At 48.3% G+C, this 18,795-nt stretch overlaps 1 protein-coding gene across 1 annotated transcript in view; it reads left to right on the top strand.

Moving 5' to 3' along the window:
- Positions 1–18,795, top strand: part of GFPT2 (glutamine-fructose-6-phosphate transaminase 2) — a 42,616-nt gene that overhangs the window by 12,775 nt on the left and 11,046 nt on the right. Inside the window, exons 2-13 of the mRNA XM_047729062.1 lie at positions 154–261; positions 1,610–1,708; positions 2,215–2,340; positions 5,811–5,869; positions 6,524–6,658; positions 7,136–7,197; positions 10,480–10,559; positions 11,030–11,147; positions 16,326–16,489; positions 17,921–18,016; positions 18,095–18,192; positions 18,466–18,586. Of these exons, the coding sequence (XP_047585018.1) occupies positions 154–261; positions 1,610–1,708; positions 2,215–2,340; positions 5,811–5,869; positions 6,524–6,658; positions 7,136–7,197; positions 10,480–10,559; positions 11,030–11,147; positions 16,326–16,489; positions 17,921–18,016; positions 18,095–18,192; positions 18,466–18,586 (1,266 nt within the window). The remainder of the gene's footprint in view (positions 1–153; positions 262–1,609; positions 1,709–2,214; positions 2,341–5,810; positions 5,870–6,523; positions 6,659–7,135; positions 7,198–10,479; positions 10,560–11,029; positions 11,148–16,325; positions 16,490–17,920; positions 18,017–18,094; positions 18,193–18,465; positions 18,587–18,795) is intronic.

Here is an 18,795-nt window from a genome sequence, read left to right as displayed (position 1 = left end):
GGAGCATGGCTCTTGGGTATGTCAGGGGAAGGCCACGCGTGCAGCCCAGAAGCTGTCAGGCCATGCCACCCGTGCCTGGGTCCCCAGAACTGTTTTTTTCCCAAACACTGACCAGGTGATTGACAGACGTGTGGTTCCCCTCTCTTTTCACAGGAATCTTCGCATACATGAACTACAGAGTGCCCCGGACGAGGAAGGAGATTTTTGAGACCCTCATTAAGGGCCTGCAGAGGCTTGAGTACAGAGGCTACGACTCCGCGGGTAGGTCCTACGGGCTGTCACGGTGTACACAGCGCATTTGTTCATTTAATTTGAAAACTAGAGAAAAGTAGAAAGAAGAAATAAGGGTGGAAAAAAAAAAAGAAAACTCCACCCAAAGCCCTCCCGTCAATATCTTTGCATCCCTGTCCTGGTCACTGCTGAGCCTGTTAGGTTAGGGTGGTCTCTGGGGGGCGGGCAGGGGTTGTCGTGCATAGGTATTTTTTGTTTTTACCTGATTATTGTTATAGAATTATAACTTGATGTCCTGTTTTCATCTCTCTACTGCATTGTCCGTTATCCCAAACTTTTCCGGTGGTCTTTTTTTTTTTTTTAATTAACATATAAGGTATTATTTGCCCCAGGGGTACAGGTCTGTGAATTGTCAGGCTTACACACTTCACAGCACTCACCATAGCACATACCCTCCCCAATGTCCATAACCCCACCCCCCTCTCCCTACCCACCTCCCCCCAGCAACCCTCAGTTTGTTTTGTGAGATTAAGAGTCTTTTATGGTTTGTCTCCCTCCCGATCCCATCTTGTTTCATTTTTTCCTTCCTTAACCCCAAACCCCCTGCCTGCCTCTCAACTTCCTCATATCAGTGAGATCATACGATAGTTGTCTTTCTCTGATTGACTTTATTTCGCTCAGCATAATACCCTCTAGTTCCATCCATGTCGTCGCAAATGGCAAGATTTCATTTCTTTTGATGGCTGCATAGTATTCCATTGTATATATATACCACATCTTCTTTATCCATTCATCTGTTGATGGACATCTAGGTTCTTTCCATAGTTTGGCTGTTGTGGACATTGCTGCTATAAATATTGGGTGGCCTGATGGTCTTTCTCAGTGGCTGCACACTTCTGTGAGGATAGTTAGTCTGCTTTCCATTTTCAATTAAGCAGCCTAGGGAGAAAGGGGAGCCAGATAATTTTATGCCTCTGTTCATTCCTAATGGAAAGTGAGTCAAATTAAGGATTGTAGGAATGCTGATGCAAGAGGGACACCAGCCAAAGCCCAGGGCCCAGTGCACAGCACAATGAAGGCCCTCATGCGAGCCCACTGCCTTCGGTGGTGGGCCTGGAGGTGCCTCCCTCACAGGCGGCCCTCTGGGGCTACACCCTGGTTAGACCCGGGCTAGGTTACCACAGCCTCTTCTCTGCAAGTCAACGTCCTCAACACTGTCTAGTTCTCTTCCAGGCCACCCGCCTGGCAAACAAGAAATGATAAGTCCACAGAGCTCTGCAACCCTCTCCTGGGGTCGTACTCTGTAATGAGGTGTGGGAGACACGACTTCAATGCCAATACCAAAATAAAAAAGAAAGAAATTGTGTGTATACCACAGGTGTGGCCATCGATGGACATAATAACGAAGTCAAAGAAAGACATATCCAGCTGGTCAAGAAAAGAGGGAATGTCAAGGCGCTGGATGAGGAACTTTATAGTAAGTGGACCACAGGCCTGGTCAGAGCGATAAAGGCCTTATGGGTCAGTTAAAAACCTTTTATGCCAGCAATACCCGAGACTAAAAATAGGAGCTCATCCAAGTGCAGGTAAACAGAAAGGGGGTTCAGCCCACATGGTAAAACTGTGTTTCTCAGGGTGTGGGATGGGTATTTTTTTTTTAGGAGGTGGGGCATGAGCATTTAAAAAAAATTCAGCACTTACATACTTGTTTTCATCTTTCTGGCAGATGATATTGCTATTCCATTGATCGTGGCGACCCATAATTTTTTTTTTTTTTTCCCAAGAAGATCATTTTGGTTAGTGAGTTAGGTTACTGGTAAGAACTGAGTAAACCGCAGCAGGGATCTGGCGGAAATCCCCAGAGTGGGGCCCTCGCAGTGGAAGGTGGGACGAGTAGCTTTCGATGTAGCTGAGGCGCGTGCGTACGATGACGTCACCTCCCCCTAACGGTACTGTGTCAACGCTTACTTTCCCTTGATCTAGAACAAGACAGCATGGACTTAAAGGTGGAGTTTGAGACCCACTTCGGCATGGCCCACACACGCTGGGCCACTCACGGGGTCCCCAACGCTGTCAACAGCCATCCACAACGCTCAGACAAAGGCAACGGTATGTAACATTTCCTTGCCCACCCCCCCAGTCCAGAAGGTTCTGTGTGGCCCTTGATCCAACCCCACTCCCAGCTGGCTTGCTTCTCTCCCAGCCCTGTCTTCCCTGAGGAACCCATCCCCCAGGGGGTGGCGGCCAGCCCCAGACAGGAGGCAGACTCAGCCTCGCTCCTGGGTGGTGCTGACCTCCCCAGGAAAACAGCGGCACTTCCAGGGACTGCTGCTGGCTCCTGAGACCCAGCCTGAGTGGGACTTGGCAGCAGAGGGGTCGAAGAGTCTGGGCACTGTTCTTCAACAAGGGACTGCGGTGTTCTGGAGGGCTGGGAGCCCTCAGGGAGGGGTGGGTTTCCTTCCCTCCTAAAGAGAGCGGTTTGCGCCAGGGCGGCGGCAGTGCTGATTCTGGTTCATGTCGGAGGTGCCCGCTCCAATCCTGGGCCCTGTGGTGACACCTTGGCTGCCACAAGCTTGTGATCTGGACAAGCAGCCCAGGGGCTCCCTCTAAGCACCAGAGCACTCCACGTGGCTCGCTGCAGGGTTTTTAGACCTGAGAATGATCATACCTGGAAGTCGAGACTTCTGGCATCCCTTGAAAAACTAGAAGGTGTGGTACCTGGGCTCGGGGTACCTTAGAGTTCCACTGACAAGCAGCGATCCGCGGTCACAAAGTGGGGACATGGAAACTGCTCAGGACTGTCCCAAGGATACCGGGCCCTCTCTGGTAGGCTACAGGCTCCTCAGTTCTCCCAGCCACCCCCTTGGGGCAGCCCCAGCTCATGGATCCACATCCTATGCCTGGGCCCCCCTGGAAAGTTCTGCATGTCATCGTCTTAATGCCCCCCAGTCCCTCTCATTGGGGATGTCCTGGTAGGTCTGGAAATCCCGGTGGGTCTCCTTCCTAGGTTAGACCTGGTCAAGCCAGAAGGCCCCACTAACCCACACCTGGGCACGGTGGGGGAGGGTATCCAGCAGAGAGAATGCTCTCTGGCGTCAGCTGGGACCCCCACCTGAAGACATCTCTTGGCATCATGCAAGTCCTCGCCAAGCCCCATATTAGAGTAGAAATCAGAGACGTTAGAGTCATTGAGGCTCTGAGTGCTAATGGATAGGCACTTAGCTACGCACTTGGCAAGCCTCACTGCCGTTCATCGTCATGGAGTTTGGGGCACAGGAGAGACTCTGACGCCTCCCAGCTCAGTGTCCTTTATCCCTAGGAACGGTGGCTCATCCTGCCGAATTCGGAAGGCTGAGCCCTAAATGCCCTGCTCGGCAGAACAGCTGGGGTCGCAGGTAGTGAGTTTTTGCTAGGGATTGACCCTTGGATCTGGTCCATGCCCTGAACCATCCAGCGTCCCTGTGCTGGGGCAGGTGCCCTACATCCAGGAGGCAGACAGCAGACCCCATCGTCATGAGGATCTAGAATGTGCATCCACCAAATCCCAAGCCAGATACAGAGGCTAATCCCCAGACCATGTATGCTGAGATGTCACCCCAGGTGATAAGGCGAACCCCCACTTCAGTGTAGACGATGACTCTGTGTCCCCCTGAAGCAGGGAGGCTCCAAGCACATCCCCCCCACCACACACACCCAAACTGGAAAATGCCTGCCCTGACTCAGGATGAGTAATTGCAAATGACATGAGAAATAAGCAAAGATTCGTAGAATTTCTTTAGCAACTCATCAGGGATGACTGAAAAGCATATTTTGAAGAAAAGCTTACAGCCAGCAACAGCATTACACAAGGAAATTACAGAGTTCTCACAAAGAAAACACGGATTCTGGGAAACAAACTACCAATGAGAAGTTGAGACAATCGACTGAAATGAAAAAAAATGGGACAGGGTTCGGAAAGTAGACTGAAGACACCGTGTCGGAGTCAGTAGGAAAAATAAGAAGGGGATGGATATGAACACAGTTAATAGAGATCCAAAAGGTGCATTATGGGTGTCCCCAAGAAGAGAACAGAGCAAATAAAGTAAAAAAACAACAAAACAAAACAAAAGGAAAACAAAAACATAAGGCCGTAATAGAGTTCAGCTGTGCCTAGTGCATTTGCCAAAATGGCTTTTCTATCTGAGTCCTCCCAGTTTTTGTGTGAGCTCCCCAAAGTAAACAATAGAATGTAAAAAAAAAAAATAGTAATGCGGAAATGATAAAAATAATGAAAATGAGTAAAGGACTATCCTGTACTGAAAAAAAAAAAAACAATACCCTGAAGACCCAAAGTTTCACTGAAGGATAGGAAATCTCAAGGTCAATAAAGGGTCTTCCTATCATCTGTGCTCAGGAGGAATGGGGGTTACTTACCCAGAAACAAAAAAATCTCAGGCTGGTTTTAGACCTTCAAGTTACTCGTCAGCCGTTGATTGAGAAAACGCAGTGGTGACTGAGCAGATGTATCCCTCACTTTGCCAGCATTGACCAGGGGGTCCCCCATGCAGGGAGTAGCTGGACATGAGCAGGGTTTGCTGCTGGTGCTTGGGGAGGTGGGAGAAGCCACAGCAGGCAGATCCCACAGAGAGAAGTGCTTGTGGCCACACAGGAATGTGGGTGAGCCCAAGGATGCCAGATTTTTCCTCCCGTGAGAAATCAGGATTTTTAATTTAATTTAATTTAATGTTAAGATATTATTTATCTGAGAGTGAGAGAGAGAGGATGAGTGGGGGAGCAGCAGCGGGAGAGAGAGAAGCAGACTCCCCATTGAGCAGGAAACCCGAAGCAGGGCTTGATCCCGGGACTCCAGGATCATGATCTGAACTGAAGGCAGACACGAACCCACTGAGCCACCCGGGTTCCCCTAGGGTTTTTAAAAAACAGATTTTATTTCTTCGGTAGCAAGAGAGAGAGCCTGAATGCACAGTGGGAAAGGGCAGAGGGAGAAGCAAACTCCCTGCTGAGCAGGGAGCCTGATGTGGGCTTGATCCCAGGATCCCGGAATCATGCATGACCTGAGCCGAAGGCAGATACTTAACCCAATGAGCCACCCAGGTGCCCCGAGAAAAATCAGGATTTTTAAGTGAAACTTCAAAATTTTTAAACTTAAATCTTTTTACAATGCAGTGTGGGTCAAACAAAGCACCCATGTGGACTGCCAGCTTGTGGCCTCCTTGAGCCTAAAGCAGGTTGGGACTGCCTGGGCTAGTTTCTAGATTCCGAAAATTTCATCCTGCCCCATTTTACCTAAATACCAAAGTGTGTTTGGGGATGCTGTAGGCCACAGGTCAGAACCCTGTGCGAGGTCAGGCAGGCAGGTGCTCTTTACCCGAAGAGAACTGTGCATTTCCTCGGGGTTGAACTGAGGTGGTGGTAGATGGTAGTCATCAGCTCTCATCAGCCTCAGTGATGTTTGCTACACAGCGGACCTAGTGGTAGCTGAGCTGCCGAGTTTCAAGCTGTCACATCACTGTCCTTCATTTCTGGCTTGAACATCACTTTCTCATAGCATTTCTGTCTTCGCCATACTTCTCTTCCAGAATTCGTAGTCATCCATAACGGGATCATCACAAATTACAAAGACCTGAGGAAGTTTCTGGTAAGATCCTTCCCCTGGGTTGACGTGGAAGTCAAGTGGTCTTCCCTGGGAACTTTCCAACCAGCTCGTTTCCCACCGGAAACAGAGGCGGGAGCTGAGTGAGACCCACTCTCAGTCACATGTGAGCTTTGGATAAACGTCGTCCCGGTTTGGCCGAGCTCCCCATGTCTTGCTGGAGAAGATAACCGGGCCTTTGCACGTACCTCCAGTGTATTGCAGATTCCCATAAGCCAAATAACACGGACTTCCTTTTATTAAGGTGTTTGCACTTTCATAAAGTGTTGACATAACACATCAACTCATACACCAAATGGAATGTGGGGTGGGAAGACAGACGGCGAGTGTTTAACGTATGAAGAGGTTGTGGTGTGGGCTGGGATGTGGGTGGATTTGACTCAACATCTTTGATAATTTCGCCTGCTGTTTTTTTGCAATGTCCAGATTAACGGCAGAGACAGGCTTCTGAGGCAGGATGATCTCAGGGAATAACTGGAATGACTCAGCTGTGCTGGTCTCTGTGCTTCTGGCAGACATTTCCAATCCCCGTTTTCCTTGTTCTTATCTGAAGTCGCTGCCAGGGTGGGTCATAAGGGAGGAGAGGGAGCGGCGTTGCGCAATGCTGGTTATCTGACACTGTCCCACGAAATATTCCAGGAAAGCAAAGGGTACGAGTTTGAGTCAGAAACAGATACCGAGACCATCGCCAAGCTAATTAAGTATGTGTTTGACAACAGAGAAACTGAGGACATTACATTTTCAACACTGGTCGAAAGAGTCATTCAGCAGCTGGTGAGTTAGGAGAACCAGACCTGTTCTGGTCTGCATGACGTAAGATGCTAAAAAAGCACAGGGGCGCTTGGGTGGCTCTGTGGGTTAAGCATCTGCCTTCAGCTCAGGTCATGATCCCTGAGTCCTGGGATCGAGTCCTACACCCGGCTCCCTGCTCCTCTCCCACTGCTGCCACGCTCCCTGCTTATGCTCTGTCTCTCTCTGTCAAATAAATAAATAAAATCTTTAAAAAAAAAAAAAAAAGCTTAAATTTTTTTAAAAAAAGTTAAAGTACAGAGGGCTTTGGTTCCTCACGGTACTGGCTGTTTTCCCTTTCTCCTCCTGTCATCATGCTGCACGAACTGTCCTGCCCTCAGCCCCCTGAGGGAGTGACCCCAGGACCCACACAGCAGGAGGAGTGGCCCTTGTCTGGGGCAGTGGGCCAGACTGGCGGGGCCAGAGTGCATCGTTCCTCACTCTAGTTTGCTGTGTTCACAGGAAGGGGCATTTGCATTGGTTTTCAAGAGCATCCACTACCCGGGAGAAGCCGTTGCCACCAGGTGAGGCTCAACACAGTGACATTTCAAAAATAAATAAATAACGTGCAATTGCTTAGCTTGCTGCCCAGGGGAGTAGTGGGGTGTCTGACAAACTGGAAGGCAGTCTCTAAGGGACAGCTGTGGCTTCGGTACCTCCACCAGCTCTGTGGTCACAGCTTCTGATTATTACAAGAGAAACCAGAAAGTTGGATTTTTATTTGGAAGCTCTAGATTTTCAGAAGTTGACAACAAATTTAAAGTAAAAGTAAAATTGTATGTAGCGAGGGGCAGATCCATGTTCCAGGCCAGTACTCGAGATTCTCTTTAGAAAATGTATTCAGTGCAGGGCGCCTGGGTGGCTCAGTGGGTTAAGCCTCTGCCTTCAGATCGGGTCATGATCTCAGGGTCCTGAGATCGAGCCCCACATTGGGCTCTCTGCTCAGCGGGGAGCCTGCTTCCCCCTCTCTCTCTGCCTGCCTCTCTACCTACTTGTGATCTCTGTCTGTCAAATAAATAAATAGATTCTTTAAAAAAAAAAAAAAAAGAAAAGAAAAAAGAAAATGTATGCAATGGGGCCCCTATGAGGTTAAGTGTCTGCCTTTGGCTCAGGTCATGATCCCAGGGTCCTGGAATCGAGTCCCACCCTGCCGCTCCCCCTGCTTGTGCTCTGTCTCTCTCAGTCTGGCAAATAAATAAATAAAATCTTAAACACACACACACACACCAAGAAAATGTAAGCAAAACTATGAGCATGAAACTAGGAACAAAGGAACATTAATTGTTGCCGAGGCCTTGAAAGCCCCGAGCTAGAGGTTCATCACCTTCACAGCATGGGTGTTCTAGAAATCAGCTGAGAGGGCCTGGGTCAGCCCTCGTGGCCCCCTGTTAGGGCCCAAGGCCCCCAGCGCTGTGTGAATTCACTCAAGTGGGGGAGTGAGTGCTGTCCTGTTCTTTTATATTCAGATGAGTTAATTATCCACCAGACCATCAGTCTGACCATCCATCCACACATCTATCTGTCCATCTGCATATCCCTCCCTCCATCCATCCAACTAATATTCTTTGAGCATTTACTCTACACTGGGTCCTGGGGACCTAGTGACACCCAATCTGGTCCTGCCCTTAAGGACTGGACATCTGTGTAAAAGAACACAGTAGGGCAGAATGTCTTGGTGCTCTATGTTGGGGATTGTGGGGGACAATGCCATGAGGGCAGGTGTCAGCCTAGGGGAGTCCGGCAGAAGGAGCCGGGTGAGCAAAAAAGCAAGGGTCCCAGAGTGAGCTCAGCGCTGCAGGGATCTGTAGGCAGGCCAGGAAGTTGGGAGGTGGGGGGCCGGTGGTGGGACTTTCTGCTGTTCCATTGTGTAATTGCTGACACCTGCTGTGTGCCGGGCATGGGAGACAGCCTGGAGCAAGGTCACGAGCACGGTGCCCCTTGAACTTCAAGGGCTGGCGGGGGGTGAGGATGTGGGCAGAGGCCCAGCTCTGCAGTGCCCCGGGTGCCCTATGGGCTGCAGGCTTCACTCTGAAGGTTCTGAGAAGCCATCAGGAATGCCCCAGTGGCCCTGGGAGATGCCCAGTGACAAGACAAGGCTGTCTCACACTGACTTCTAGGCCAGAAGTGATGTGAAAGTACCACGATTCAGTTTTTTCCTAGGCTAGGACCTAATGTACAGCAGTTACCTCCTTCAGTCGTAGAATTGTAAGAGACTCCTAGGTCCCTATCAAATTTAGAAATCCGGTGTTATCCTGGTATTGCCATTTTAAATGAACGGAGAAGGTGGCAGCGTGAAGAACTTAATGTTTCTAAGTTGGCTTCAGCCTGGGTTACAGATTGTAACCCCCAGAGCAATCTTTGGGATGTCTTGGGAGCATTCTTGGTGTCAAGGCTGGGAGAAACCACAGAGCTCAATCTACAACAATAAAATCTGGGAGAGACTTTTGCCAAGAAAATTAGGTAACCACAGTATCTTCTCATTGTCAGTATTATAAAGGCTGTTTAAGTTGGATCCCCATTGGACCCAGAATCGTGTCTCCTCTTTGCTTTAGATTTGTTTATTTATTTATTAGAGAGAGAGTGTGTGCGCGCGCATGCAGGAGTGGGGGGAGGGGCAGAGAGAGAGAGGGAGAGAATCCCAAGCAGACTCCATGCTGAGCGCAGAGCCCAATGTGCAGCTCAGTCTCAGGACCCCTAGATCATGACCTGAGCCAGAACCCAGAGTCAGATGCTTAATCCACTGTGCCACCCAGGCGCCCCTATCTCTTTATATTTTATATTTTTTAAAGGTATATTATATCTTTAGATATAATAAAAGAAGGTCCAAAATACTCAAGGGGCTCACAGCACTTTCTTTATTTTTTTTTTTTTTAAGATTTTATTTATTTATTTGACAGACAGAGATCACAAGCAGGCAGAGAGGCAGGCAGAGAGAGAGAGGAAGGAAGCAGGCTCCCTGCGGAGCAGAGAGCCCGATGTGGGGCTCGATCCCAGGACCCTGGGATCATGACCTGAGCTGAAGGCAGAGGCTTTAACCCACTGAGCCATCCAGGCGCCCCACAGCACTTTCTTTAAAGCCACAGATCTTGTGCCCTCACTTGGAGAAACCAGAGGGGGACTGGGAAAGGAAACCTGGGTTCGAGGTACTCACTCGGGTCAGCTGTAGGAATTCCCCAAGTCTCTGTCCCCTTTGCAATGGAGTCCACCCTTCCGCAGGTCAGAGGTTTGAAACTGTGCCCCATGAAGTATCACTCAGGGCAGCAAAACCCCCCTTGAAGGCATGTTCAGTGGCCCCCAAAGTTGGGCAGACCCAAAGCCAGTCATTATGATGCCCCCAAAGCCGGAGAACAACTGAGGCAGGCAAAAGCGTTGGGAGCGGGGACAGGCCGGGAGGCAGGGAGTGGGGAGAGAATCTTGGGGCAGATCCTAGGCCTTGGGGAACGCCACTTTTTAGAGATGGCAGCAAATAGAAGCCAGCTGGAGACACTGAATGTTCCTGCAGCTGCCCGGACCTACTAATGTCTCAGCCTCTGTGACCTAACCCGGTGTGGGTTACCTGGGCAGGTGGGTGGCACCATGGAAACCAGCTGGAATTCTCCTGCTGGCCTTTTGGTCCCGGCTCTGAGCCCAGGAGTATCTTCCAGGGGTGGAGGACGCTATCCTGTGGCATCTCAACAGGACACTTGACCCGGGGGGTGGGGGGCGGCTGGATGCAGGGAACCCTCCTCAGTGCTCAGACGCCACCTAGCCCTTCCCCGGGGTTGGGGGGAGGCAACAAGTCCCTTGACTGCCTCTTGTCTCTGCAGGAGAGGCAGCCCCCTGCTCATCGGAGTGCGGAGCAAATACAAACTCTCCACGGAACAGATCCCCATCTTGTATAGGACGCGTAAGTGTTTAGAGAAGGGCTTGACTAGGGCCACGGGGCTCCAGTGCAGGCAGCCCCCCTCGGAGACAGCCCATTTTTCCTCCGCTGGGGCCAGCCTGCCCCTGGGGCTCCAGGCTGGAGAGGGTTTCCTGCCGCGGAGACTGGGCGCTGCTGTTTTTTGCAAAAGCTCTTTATCCTGGATATTTTCAAAGACGCACAAGTCCGGGGAACGGCACGCGGCTGCAGCCTGCAGAGGCCTCTGTGCTCCAGGGTGCGTGCTGACTTAGTTCGGTTTGGTTTGCAGCCGTTGAAATGCTCTTGCAGCGGTTCTGCGCTATTTGGGGATCATCAGCACGATTTGGCTGACGCAGCCAGAGCTAAAAATTGCAAACGTCTCCCACACATATTCAGAGGGGAAGCTGGAGCCTTGCTTCATGTTATTCAAACAAAGCCATCTAATGGGGCTTGCGATCCTTTCCGTCATCCACCAGGCAATTTCGAGAATGTGAAGAACATCTGCAAAACGAGGATGAAGAGGCTGGACAGCTCAACCTGCCTTCATGCCGTCGGCGATAAGGCTGTGGAATTCTTCTTCGCTTCTGATGCAAGGTAGCTGAACCATGCAGCCTTTCTTCCCCGGGGCTGACATAATCAAACGGGAAGGGCTAAACACCACCGCTCCTAATGCAGCCCCTCATTTCAGCTGTTTTCTCAGGGCAAGGGGGGCAGGGAGGATGGCAGATTTCAGATCTCTGGGACCCTTCCTCTGGGACCATTCAGAGGCTGCTCCCTTTAGGTGAGACGGGTGTCCCCACCTGCCTCTGCCCACGTGTGACTGCTCATAAAAGACAGACCCAAGACTTACGGGTTTGGTCCCACTGATTTCAAAGTCCATGTTGTCATTAAAACAAACAAAGCAAATGATTCTGAAATTCGAACAAGTCTGCTTCATACTCATTTCAGCACAAGAAATTTATACACACACATACACACGTACTCAGAAAAGACCGACACACTTTCCTGGTCTTTGAAGGAGAAAAGTGCCATAAACACCACCACTGCTTCCCCTTCTCGTGCCTCTTTCCTACCAGCCTCCTGGAGGGTCTTCCCACACCAGGGAGGAAGCATGGAGGACATCAGACAAGATCTCCCAGAACACACGGAGTCATAGGAACCTAGAGCCCTTGGCTGTCAAGTCTGGTTCTGTCCACAGCCAGCATTGTACTCCATACAGATGGGGAAAGGCAGCATTTCCCAAACTGTGTTCCTTAGAGCACCATTTCAGTGCCAAGCTAACCCTCTTTCGATGATTCTAAGACACACAATTGTCTTATAGATTTTTAGCATCTGTCCGTGGCATCTTGCAATTACAGTTTGCTGCAGTTTCGGTGTCTTGGAAGTGTATCAGAGAATTGTGGGCCCTAAGATCACCGTTAGCTTATATTCAAAAAAATATGCTAAATGTTTCTTTTTCTTTTTTTTTTTTTAAAGATTTTATTTATTTATTTGACAGACAGAGATCACAAGTAGGTAGAGAGGCAGGCAGAGAGAGAGGAAGGGAAGCAGGCTCCCTGCTGAGCAGAGAGCCCTATGCGGGACTCGATCCCAGGACCCTGAGATCATGACCTGAGCCGAAGGCAGCGGCTTAACCCACTGAGCCACCCAGGCGCCCTAAATGTTTCTAAAAAAAGGAAAAGAAAAGAAAAGAACAAAAGCATGAATGCCTGCAAAGGAGATGAAATAATTATGCGTAGGCAATAGAACCATATGCTTTTAAAATCCAACTGAAAGCCTATTAGAACTAATCCTCAGAGGCTGGTCAGAGAACAGAGGTGTGGAAATCTGACCTCCCAGCAGTAAACTATCCTCTGGAAAGAGCAGTGGGACCATATCCGCCCCATTTCCTTCTGTCCCTCCTCACGTGAACTCTCAGCAAAACTTTCCTGAACAACAACAACAAAAGGCATCTATTTACCAGAACTGGAAAAGCTTTTTTTAATCCCTTAAAATGAATTTTAACAAAATTTGTCCAGAATCCCTTTGGAGAAGACTATAAAAGTTCACCAGGAGAAACAAGAACAGATTTGAATAGAGAGAGTCCCCCCACCTGGGTAAAAAGGCTGAATATTATTTTTAAAAGTTAATTGGCTTAAAATCATTTGAATAATTAGAAACGATTTTTTTTTTAAAGAATTTGTTTGTTTATTTGTCAGAGAGAGTGAGCACAGGCAGACAGAGTGGCAGGCAGAGGCAGAGGGAAAAGCAGGCTCCCTGCTGAGCGAGGAGCCCGATGTGGGACTCGATCCCAGGACGCTGGGATCATGATCTGAGCCAAAGGCAGCCGCTTAACCAACTGAGCCATCCATGTGTCCCTAGAAACTATTTTTTAAAGACACTGACTCTCCTTAAATTAACCTGTAAATTCAATGCTAATGATTAAAATCCTCAGGATTCCTTTGTTTAGGTTTGGGGAACCTGACAAGGTGATTCTGCAGGGTGTGGTGCATAGACCAGAAAGCCAACAGTTGTTGCAAAGTGAGAATGAGAGAGGTCTCCCTCCCAGATAGGAAGGCACCGGGTGGAGCCTTAGGGACAACACAGTACCCAGTGTGGGGGGCGAGGTGGGGGGCGGTACTTTGTCAGGATGATCTCATTAAGAGGCAGAAATGAGGATTCCATGTTGGGTCTGTCTAGCTCCTGGGCCAATAGTCTTTTTCCCCCCCTTAAATTTTATTATTGATTGATTGATTGATTGATGGTTTATTCTTTTTTTTAAATTTAATTTTATTTTTTTCAGTGTTCCAAGATTCATTGTTTATGCACCACACCCAGTGCTCCATGTGATACATGCCCTCCTTAATATCCACCACCAGGCTCACCCAACCCCCCACCGCCCACCCCTCCAAAACCCTCAAATACAATTTAACCCCAATTACAGAAGATTTTGGCTATGTAATATACTATATATCCTAGATGGTTCTCTAGAGAAAAAATGAGAAAGATAAACCAAAGATGTTAATAATGTTATTGTTACATAATAAAAATGTCATTATTCTAATTAAGATCAATAATATCAATAGGGTGATGATTTAGAATTTCATCACATAGCATATAATAATAACAAAAATACAGATGAATTTGAGACCAACATACTAACATAAAATATTATAAAGAACATATGGAAGAATACCCAAAACGTAAAAGGAAAATAGAAATATTAGACTTTTCAAAATGCAAGAACTCTATATCTATTAAGTAATATACATTTAAACAACATATTTCTCCTGACACTTATATTTATAATACTAAGAAGTGTGGGTGAAAATCTCCTAAATATCCACGTTTGTAAAGAGGTTACATATATCACCATATATCCACTTAGGAACGAGACCATTTAGAATTATGATTCCATTAAAATTAGTTACATGGGAAATGTTGGTGAAAATACAGGATACCAAGACATCTATGCTCTATGATCTGAGCTCTATAGAAACATGCATTAACAAACCAGATAATTATGTGAACCAACATTTTTACCCTTTAGCAAAGACATCCATTTATTTTCTAATTTTTGCATTTTATTTCATGAATTTTCTATCATATATATTCTTTTATAGTATGAGAATCGTTAAAGAGAAATGTAAAGGTCTTTTTGGCCTCTCAGTCATCCTGGGTCAATAGTATCAAAAAGGGATTATGCTACCATGCATTTCGCAAATAAAAACGATTCTATTTCAACGTACGGCCGTCCATGCACACATCGATGCCTGTTTTAAACTCTGCGTGGAGGGCAGGGCTTTGTAACCAGTGCTTATCTCTTGGAGATGGGCTCAGGCCATCATCTCCCTCTCACTCTGTGTTTTTGACTTTTTACACAATGGGTATATATTGTGTAAAGTGTTTTTCTCCGGGGCAGTGGCTTTCCATCCTGCCTTGTCTTTCTTCCTAATCATCTGTCTGGAGACACGTCTCTCAGGGTCTTAGAACATGATCGTTTCTCTCTTTAACTTTGCATCAGGAGTTACAAAGTTCATGTTCCTGCACGGGACATGTGTGGGTGTGGCACTGGGTAGGATGAGGGTTTTTTCCTTTCCAGAGTCCTATAAACACCACCTTTGTGCATTTTTTTTTATACTGCTTGTGTTGTTGATTACTTTTTCTTTTTCACCTACCAACTTTTCTAAGTCAGTTTATTTTCTGTTAAGATTCTATTTATTTATTTGACAGAGAGAGAGTGAGCCCAAGCAGGGGGAGTGCCAGAGGGAGAGAGAAAAGCAGGCTTCCCAATGAGCAAGGAGCCTGATGCGGGGCTCGATCCCAGGACCCCTGGGATCATGACCTGACCCAAAGGCAGATGCTTAACCAACTGAGCCACTCAGGCACCCCAAACTCAATTTATTTTTAAAAGAAACTTTGTATTGCCATTTTGCAAGATAAAAATCATTATTATTTTCCATGCAGAGAAAACTTTTATAAAAGGAAGTACAGTGACCCCACATTTCATCGGTGGACATATTTTGTACTTTACTCTCAAACCACCCTTTTATCCTTAGAGGGTGTGTGTGTGTGTGTATGCGCGCGCGCGCGCGCACGCTCATGCACCTGTGTTAAGAAACTGAGTCACTTGTCCTGATGACTTTCCCGCTATCAGGATTTTGCTGAGTGAAGCCCCGGTGGTGTCATTTCACATGTTCCCCTGCCCATCATACTTCTGTGCTTTGGTGTTCACAGGTGTCTAGAAACTCGATCTCCTTCGGGTTTGAGTTTTTTTGGCAAAACTGCTTCCTAGGCGGTGGTGTGTCCTTTCATCTGGAGGCATATGTGTATCATCATCTGTCTTTTTGTGCTGTTAAGATCAATTGAAGGGTTCAAATGTCAGACGGCGTCACCCATCCATTATAAAGCTGCTCTCTGCTTTTCACCTCTTGGTTTCAGCTGCCATTGACAGCCCTTGCCCAGAAAGATTAATAATTAGGAGTTCAGGGCACCTGGGTGGCTCAGTCGCTTAATCATCTTCCTTCAGCTCAGAACGTGATCTTGGGGTCCTTGGATCGAGCCCCTTGTCAGGCTCCCTGCCCAGCAGAGACCCTGCTCCTCCCTCTTCCTCTGTCACTACCCCCTGCTCATGCACTCCTTCTCTCTCTCAAATAAATAAATAAAATCTTTTAAAAAATAAAAATAAAATAATTAGGAGTTCTCAAATTGACTCTTCTAATGCTGTCATTCCTTCCTTACCAGCTATATTCCTTCTAGAAAGAGAAACTTGCTTCCATAAACAATGGCTTATTCTGAGAGCCAGATCATTTTGAAAGCACAAGATAAATGTTTCATTCTTTCCCATTCCGATTCAGAATAATGTGTTGGTTCCCAAGCAGTTCTCCAAAGGTGACACCGTCTGGATCTTGATTTGAAGAAAGCAGTCCTAAAAGGACATCTATGAGATTACTGGGGAAATTTGAACAGACTGGATTTTTGATGAGATGAAGGAATAACTTACTGATTTTAGATGTGATCGTGGTATCCGAGGTTAAAAAATGATCCTTTGCTTTTAGAGAAACGAGCTTCCGTGTTTACAGATGAAATGATAGGATGTGTGGGACGGGCTTCACATAATTCTGGGGGGAGGGAAGGAGGTATGATTTAAGGTTTATAGGGTGATGTCCCTCTTCCTCCTAAAATGCCCTCCAATGCTACTGATGTGGACCCACACTTGGGAGGCAGGGACTGCCATCTCCTCACGGTCAAGCACAGATGCCATCTGTGACGCCTGTGTTTCTCTCGCTCCAGTGCCATCATTGAACACACCAACCGCGTCATCTTCCTTGAGGATGACGACATTGCCGCTGTGGCTGATGGGAAACTCTCCATTCATCGGGTCAAGCGTTCGGCCAGTGATGACCCATCCCGAGCCATCCAGACCTTGCAGATGGAACTGCAGCAAATCATGAAAGGCAGGTGTCCTCTGAGGGTCTGTGTGCAGTGGCCTTGGGGAGGAGGGGTTGCTCCATGGGGGAGCTCCTGACTAAAACCAGGCAGCAGGTCTCCCTGCTTGATCTGACCAGTCCATCCACCACCTCTCTTTACCGACTCTCTGGGACACATTCCGACACCCAGACGTTATTTCTTCCCTGGGGCAGAGGGCTGCAGTAACAAGCATTACTTCCTCCTTCCAAGGAGAGCCTGTCTCCCCACACCCCTTTCTCCACCGGGCAGCCCGAGTAAACATTTAGGAATGTGAGTCAGACCTTCTTATCCTGCTGCTTAAAGCCCTCCAGTGGCTTCCCACTGTTCTTAGGAGAAAATCCACACTTCCTGCCACAGCCACAATGCCCCACGCCCAGACTAGCCCCACCTCACTGTACCCTTTTCACACTACACCCCACCCACCTCTCAGGCCACCTCAAGGTGACATCAGCCAGCCAACAGCTTGCTCACCTAGGGGTCATTACCCCTGACTGGCTCCTTCTGATTCTCTACCCTGAAACATCAGCCCCTCAGAGAGCTCTTCCCTGACCTTCCTCACTTGTCTTCTTTGCTTCTTGGTGCCCATCCTCAGCTGAAGGTGGCAGAGAGGGCACATGGCCATGTGTGGCATCACATGTGTGTGTATCCCAGAGAACGTTCCCACCCTGTCTGTGGACACCTCCAAAGCTTCAGGTGCAGCACTTGTCAGGGGCCTTAACCCACTGTGGCCAGATCATCCCTTTGACGTCATCCACTTCTGTTCAGATCAGAGCCCTAGAAATACATGGGTGGCAGAAAGGCTTATCTTTTCTTTCTTTTTTTTTTTTTCTTAAGGTTTCATTTATTTATTTGAGAGGGAGGGAGAACATGAGCAAGAGAAGCAGGAGAGGGAGAAGCAGGCTAAGCAGGGAGCCTGATGTGGGGCTTGATCCCAGGACCCCAGGATCACAGCCTGAGCCAAAGGCAGATGCTTAACAGACCGAGCCACCCGGAGCCCCAGAAGACATTTCCCTTTAATACAGAAGCTAGGAAAGTATTTGTTCAAAAGATAGTTGCCTATTTCTCTGGGCTTACTTCATTTGTACACCCCTAAACAGGTTGGTTTTTGGAAGCAAAGCGTTTTCCTTTCCTCTGGCCTTGCTAAGGGAAGCCACACACTTGTTGCTTATAGCCCTTGCTCCTTCCAGCTGCATGGTCCAATATGTCAACTGATGGTAGTCATCTCATCTGACCTGCCTCCCTCTCTCTTGTCACTGTGAGCATTAGGGGCCACAGTCCCTGGAAGGCCCCCGAGAATCTACAGTGACCTCCACATCTCTAAGTAACTGCTTAATGGCTTTGTACCCCGATTGCAAGTTAAGCAGTGGTCATGCAAGTCGCTTAAAACTGACCTATTTTGCTGATGTCTATCTGACCAGGTAACTTCAGTGCGTTTATGCAAAAGGAGATCTTCGAACAGCCGGAGTCTGTTTTCAACACTATGAGAGGCCGGGTGAATTTTGAGACCAACACAGGTAATCCCTCGTCTGTGCCCTGGGCCAGGGCGCCTCCCTGGTTGGGGTCAGCATTAATGGTCTGTGTGCGCCCCTCAGTGCTCCTGGGAGGCCTGAAGGACCACTTGAAGGAAATTCGGCGATGCCGCCGGCTGATCGTGATTGGCTGTGGAACCAGTTACCACGCGGCCGTGGCTGTAAGTGCCTGGTTCTGGGTCCTTGATGGTGCTGGGGAGAGAGTGGTGGCTGAGGACAAGATGAGTCTTAGATGCTACGGTGTGTCTGACCTCCCAAATCTGGTGCCCGTGAACCAGCCTGAGAGTTGGCACAAGAGACTGTCTCCGGGCCATGCCTGGAAATTCCCTTACCTTCTGAACCCAGCCACTTCATAAACCGTCCCCAGGAGCCCAGCTGCCTGTGTCTCTGTAGCATCTGTGACTGATTTTGGTCCCCATTCCTGTTGACTTCAGACACGGCAAGTTTTGGAGGAGCTGACGGAGCTCCCTGTGATGGTTGAACTTGCAAGCGATTTTCTGGACAGGAACACACCAGTGTTCAGGGATGACGTTTGCTTTTTCATCAGCCAGTCAGGTAAGGAAGATAGGTTTGGACTTAAGGGACCACTCACCAAAGTGCTTATGTATGTGGGGGGTGGATTTAGAGAGGAGAAAGTTCTTCCAAATTCTGCTGGTTGAGAGTCACTTCAAGGACTATGTGCGTGCTTTGCAGTTCCCTTGCTGCCCAGCAGGGGGAGGCAGAGAGAGAGAGAGAGAGAGCGCGCAAGCAAGCGAGCGCTCAGG

This window comes from Lutra lutra, chromosome 5, assembly GCF_902655055.1.
Source record: "Lutra lutra chromosome 5, mLutLut1.2, whole genome shotgun sequence".
Taxonomy (NCBI): Eukaryota; Metazoa; Chordata; class Mammalia; order Carnivora; family Mustelidae; genus Lutra; species Lutra lutra.
Note: the sequence above shows the minus strand (reverse complement) of the source record. Positions and strands in the feature narration are given on the sequence as shown.